Source organism: Chinchilla lanigera, unplaced genomic scaffold (genome assembly GCF_000276665.1).
Source record: "Chinchilla lanigera isolate Chin_1 unplaced genomic scaffold, ChiLan1.0 scaffold00014, whole genome shotgun sequence".
NCBI classification, from domain to species: domain Eukaryota; kingdom Metazoa; phylum Chordata; class Mammalia; order Rodentia; family Chinchillidae; genus Chinchilla; species Chinchilla lanigera.
In genome coordinates, this window is record NW_004955415.1 from 6,377,841 (window position 1) to 6,383,840 (window position 6,000).

The 6,000-nt window shown below is 37.0% G+C and overlaps 1 protein-coding gene across 2 annotated transcripts in view; it reads left to right on the plus strand.

The window, feature by feature from the left end:
• Window positions 1–771, plus strand: part of Spink1 (serine peptidase inhibitor, Kazal type 1) — a 49,940-nt gene extending 49,169 nt beyond the window's left edge. For both annotated transcript variants that reach the window (XM_005380652.2, XM_005380653.2), the window contains one exon: window positions 644–771. In XM_005380652.2, coding sequence (XP_005380709.1) covers window positions 644–689 — 46 coding nt within the window. In that variant the 3' untranslated portion in view covers window positions 690–771. The remainder of the gene's footprint in view (window positions 1–643) is intronic.
• The last annotated feature ends 5,229 nt before the right edge of the window (window positions 772–6,000 follow it).

Below are 6,000 nucleotides of genomic sequence, written 5' to 3' on the forward strand. Positions count from 1 at the left end.
TCTTTCAGGTTCTTACGCTAGGGAGACAATATAATGTTTGCACACGTAGGTCTGATTTAGTTCACTTATGAGTAAGGTCTCAAGTTGCATCCATTTACCTATAAAAGCTTCAAATGTATCTTTCTTATAGCTGAGTAATACTCCGTTGTATAAAAATACCACATCATTTTTATCCATTCCTCAGTTGATGGGCATTTGGGTTGTTTCTAAGATTTAGCTATTACAAACTGTGCTGCTATAAACATGGGTGCACATATATCACTGTGCTATGATGTTTTTAATTCTTCTTGGAAAATACCCAGAAGGGGACTAGCTTAGTGGGACTTCTAATACTAGTTTTGTAAGGAATCTCCACACTGCCTTCCATAGTGGTTTCACCAATCTACACTCCCACTAGCAGTGGAGTAGGGTTTCTTTTACCCCACAGCCTCTCCGGCATTTTTTTTTTTTTTTTTTGGTTGCTTTCTTAATGATAACCACCCTTTCTAGGGTGAGATGGAATGTCAGTGTTGTTTTAATTTGCATTTTTTGAATGAATAATGTTGTTGAACATTTTTTCATATATTTATGTGCCATTAGCATTTGTTCATCCTGGTCAGTAAAATTTAAATTGATTTTGTTGTTAAATTTCTTCTTTCTTCAGGAAGCGCCAGGTTCCTGTCCTTATTAGAAAATCTGGACCTTGCTGAGAACCCAGGTTCCAAAATCCCTTAAGGTTACCATGAGATCTGGCTGGCCTGACTGTTGAATAAAAGCATCTGTATATACTTTGTTCCTTCTCAAATGTGTTTTTCCTCAATCGCATGTACAATTACACTGAGGACAGGGAACTTGGACAAGCATCAGAATAGATTAAGTTTGACCAACACATAAACCTTATAATTTCAGACAGAGTTTCCCTTGCAATGCCTGTTCCTTCCCTCATCTTCTTCACATTCTGAAGCCTTTGCCATAGGATGTGTGAAACTAGATACTAAAAAACCAGGACACAGTTGGTCATGAACACATTTAATCCCACATGGAATTCACACTATTTTAAACAATAGGCAAAAAATTCCCAGTCTAGAAATGTTACTCTACACATTTCACTGATTCAAATATGTGTTTTTAGTTTTCTTGAGATTTTTAATTAAGCATCTGATTTGCCTGACCCAGTTCTATATACATGGGCTTAAAGCTTCCTGTCTGGTAGAATAGTTTCGTTCTGGAGTTTCATTAATCTCAGGGTGTAAATTTTCGATTAGAAACCACAAAGGGAATTTGAATTATTAAGGAAAAAAAAAAAAAAAAAGAATGAACCAACAGAAAAGCTGTACTTTGTCAAGAATGCTTTGAATCAGTTTCTGGACATAGCCTGAACCCTTCCCAGTAGGGGTAATTCCCACTAGTTACTAAGGTGAATAGCAAGTAGTAAAGTAGAGTTCTACGTTTTCCCCTGTTATTTGAGGTTTGCAGTGTTAACTTCCTGAATAAATTCAGTCTGTAGGAGAGAACACTGAAGAATATTATTTATTTAGGACTCACAAGAAAACACAACCCAGGAACTGAGACACACAGTCTTGGATCTGTGCTCTGATAATTTACAAAACGAAAGCCATATTTAAGCTTCAAACCTGAAGGGGGTTACATCAGTGTTTGTCAGGATCTTGGGTGGATGCTGGCAACAGTAAGTTGTGTTTTTCAGTACTGGACAAATCTTCAGCTCCTGGACAGTTTCTCAGAAAGGCAAAGCAATGCTTCAGCTCAGCAGATTTGCAGAAAACAGTTCTAGTAAGTGATGGGACTTTTTCTAACTAAGAAGTTAGCTTTGTCCTGGTACATGTGTACAGGGAACAGGGTCTGAAGGTGCAGTATGGGCCTGTCTGAGATCTGATCTGACTGCATCTCTGCACTCGTTTGAGTGCGCTGCATAAGATGGAGGTCTTCGTCCCAAGACTTCCCTTGGACAGCTGCTTCGTAGGTCTGATGTGTGTCTGCTAAGTGGGGAGGAGTGATTCAGAATGATCCTGAGGAGTGGACTCTTCTACCATCACAATGTCCCCAAGTGACAATCTGACAAAGACAAACAAGGCATATATGCTGGAGGAACTGGCTGTGAGGACTTTTTTTGAGGATTTATATGTGGGTCCTAATAACCCTGTAAGATTATGCTGCTTTTGTGAGGAAGCCTGGAAAATGAAATCACTGATTAATGTCAGAACAAAAGAGGTAGCCGAGTTAGGCTTTTAGCTCAGTCTGACTTCGTATACAGTGCTGTATTTTTGAAACCACAGTCACCTCAGCTGAATTACTCCTTAACTTTATCTTGTTTGGGAGCTAGAGATAACAGCCTTCTACTAAAAGAGTCTACCTCTTCATAGTTAACAGTACCAGATAAAAAAGAAAGAAAAAAAAAGTAACTACAACTACAAGAAGTGGAAGGAAGTAGTGGTGGTAACTTGAAATTCTAAGTTTCTGAAAAACTATCCTAAAATGAACAAGTGGCTAGATGGCTAACAGAGGCTGAGATGTATGTGATTTCCTGACATACAGTGGGTAATTGATTACCCGGTGAACCAGAAATAACTGATTAAAAGATATTGCAAAGTTGGGTTTGGTGGTGCACATCTGTAATCCCAGAATTCAGGAGGCTGAGGCAAGAGGATCTACAGTTTGAGCTCATCCTGTTTTGACACAAAAATACTGTCTCAAAACAGAAAAGAAAGGGGCTATTTCACATTTGCCTGGCACGCTAACATTTAGATTAATTGCTTGTGCTAGTCACCATACAGAGGTTTGAGACTTAACTCTAACCACTAGAGGGTGCTGTAGCCCGCCCAGTGCCTCAGTCAACACTGCTCTCAGCAAACACCAAGCTACTCTGAGTTGTGGAAGCAAGATGGCTTCCGACATCTTGGGTGTGAGTAGAGGACACTTGAAGGGTACATCCGACAGTAAAGAGCTTTGCTATGGTAAATAGAATTTAAATCACTGAATCCTACAAATTGTCGTGTCTAATAGCACCGTTCTTCAAGTTCCCAAAGAAGAGAAATTATAAGCAGAAGCAAGACATGACTCCAGATGATCTACATTTAACTTTCTTTGCCTCCCCAGAAAGTGTGTGAAGCCATGAAAACAGAAAAATTCTGCTTTCATCCGTGATAAAAGGACATTTCTGCTTGAAGTTAACATCTAACATCTAGGAGGTGCTCAATTGATAATCATTATATAACTGAGTAAGAAGGAGGCTTGAACAACTTCTGGTTGGCTCCAGAAGACAAATTTTGGGCTGGTTGGTTCAGGTTAAAGAAAGATTATCTTTGAATCACTGAAAAAGTCCGATATAATTGCTAAGAGACTCTAATTTAGAATACCTGGGCTTGCAACTGGCTATGTCTCTAACTATCCATGTCTCCTAGCAGGAGTCACAGAATTTTTCAAATTTCATTCCTTGGTACTAGTATTGAGTTAGTAATAATTCCTCCAGAGGGTAATAGACTAATCTTATTGCATGGTAAGTGCTCAAAAGTATATTTTTTGCTATTGTTATTTGTCTTGTAGCCCTTTTAGCTCATTGAAAACCAACTGGTTGTTTTTTGGTAAATGAACATCTCTGTGATAAGAATATTACTTCGTCAGATGACAATTCATTGCATTATTGAATTGATGATTTTATGGAAGAGATTCCTCCCCTAAGTGCAAGATTTCACTAAAACTTCCCTACTTCTAATGTTTAAAAATAACTCTAAATTATAAAGAATATTTATAAGATAAAAACAAGAATAGTTGCTGAGGACCAACCTTGTAGACTGAGAAAGATTTTATAGCCCTGGCAAGGAAGAGGAAGGTAAGTTCAGTGCCCATTATTGAGACTGTCTCTGTTAGCAAAGGTAAAGACTGTAATCCTTATTAAATGCAGTAACACAGAACTATGTGATATAGTTACAGGATCAGTAAATTTCTGTACAGTTTCTTGGTTTTTCTCCGGTACCGGGAACCGAACTCACGACCTTGCACTTGCCAGGCAGGCGCTTTTGCCGCTGAGCTAAATCCCCAGCCCCTCTGTACAGTTTCTTTTATTTGTTTCAGACTGTTTGAAATAGGAAGCTATTGGAAGGGACTAAGATATAAAATTTCTGTCCCATTGGAAAAGTAAACTTGTTTGAAAGTAAACACTTTTCTTAAAAAATTATACTTAACTTCCTGAGAAAAGGAGCATGAAAATATTGGCTATTTATTTCCATTTTTCTGCAGCAATTTAGCCCCTAAAAATCCTAGCTTATTCCAACTATATAAAAATAAATTTTATTTGCATAAAAAGCAATTAAATAAAAACAACCAAATTTCTTGCTATTACAATCCCTGAAACTGTCAAAAAATTTTTTTGTTTTCTTTCATTGTTTACACTATAGTCAACTTTCACCTAAAAATAGGGAATATGGAGATAATGAAATAGTGTTTACAAAATAGGAATAGCATACATCTTTTACTTTTAAATAAGTTAAAAACTACTAAAAAGCCAACAAAAATAAAATAAAAATCCTAGTTAGAGACCTTGTCAAAAGCCTCTGGGCTTGAATGGCATACTACTGTAGTCATGGGTCTCCTAGACATCTTAAAATGGAAGCCGTAACTTAAATACCCCAGAGCTAACTGCCTAGGTAAATTTAAAAACTCTAGTCCTAAACAAACATTACTTTCCTTGTTTTTTCATAATTAAGTTTGTTGGAACAATTTAGATATGCATAATGATCACATTCATCACAGAGAATTTGCACCTGTACATAATAAACCTTAGTTTTTCTTGTTCTTATCAGCATGATCGCTAGAAATTAAGCCCATCAGCTATAGCTAAATCAGTTTAAGCAGTTATTTGCTTTTAAAAGGTTTATATGAGAGCTAATCATGAAAAAGTCAAGGACTTTTGTGCTCCTCTGTGCTCTGTAAATTGTGCCCTATGCGGTATAGAACTGACATTTTCCCTATTCCTCAGTTCATGAACTATTCTCTTTGTATTCTCAGTAAACTCAATATTCTGGTGATCTGATTTTACATGGAGAGACAGTAATAGGTAATTCATTCTACTCACTACATGTGCAGTCATTAAGTACTAAAAATAAATAATGATGCTTCTTCGTTTCATTTTATTCTTTGTTGAAGATAGAGAAGGAGTAAGAGAAAATTGAGGTTTAATTGTATCAAGAGGAAGAGTTTCATTATAAATTGAAATGAAAGAGTAGACATGAAGAGAGAACTATGAAAAACCAGAAAAACACACAACTGTGAAAGTGAGGAGAAAATAGAAAAAGTCATGCATATTATGAACAAAACAATGTGAAACGTGGACAGAAGCACCTGAACAGACAGAGAATGAGCAGCAGAATGAAAGATGATTAAAATTGAATGAGATCTGTAGTGAATGTGGCTCTGGACTACTAGCTTTAAAGTAAATTACTACATTATTGACCTGCTCATGTTAAATTTCAGATTCATTAGAGTCCGTTATTTACAGAAAATAATTGCATGCGCTTTTCTTCATAACTTACAACTACATTCTTGAACTTCTTTCACATCCTAGAGATGTTTAAAATCTTCAGAAAAATCACTTCACAGAAATTCACTTTAAAAATGTTTAGAGGTAGATCAGCACAGTTGATAAGGAATAATAAAGAAAATAAGAGCTAACCTGCATGAGCAATTCTACTTATGTGTCAGGCTGTACCACTCACGTGCTGTCTGCCCCACTGATTCCACACAAGAGGACTTGAGATTCTCACTAAGCATAAGAAAACAGACTACAGTTCCCTCAAAGAGCCAAACTGCAGTCTTTGGTCTAATCATTATGTCACACTGGAACTCTCACTGCTGTGCTCTGCCTTGAAATTATTTCTGGCTCCTGAAACAGAACTGCTAACCTGCTTTGAAAAACAAGCACTCCGAATCTCTGAACAGGGGGTGCTCTCTGGCCTCTGCCTGAGTCTGGCTGGATTGTCCTCCTTGTTTTATCTAAATTTAACTCTC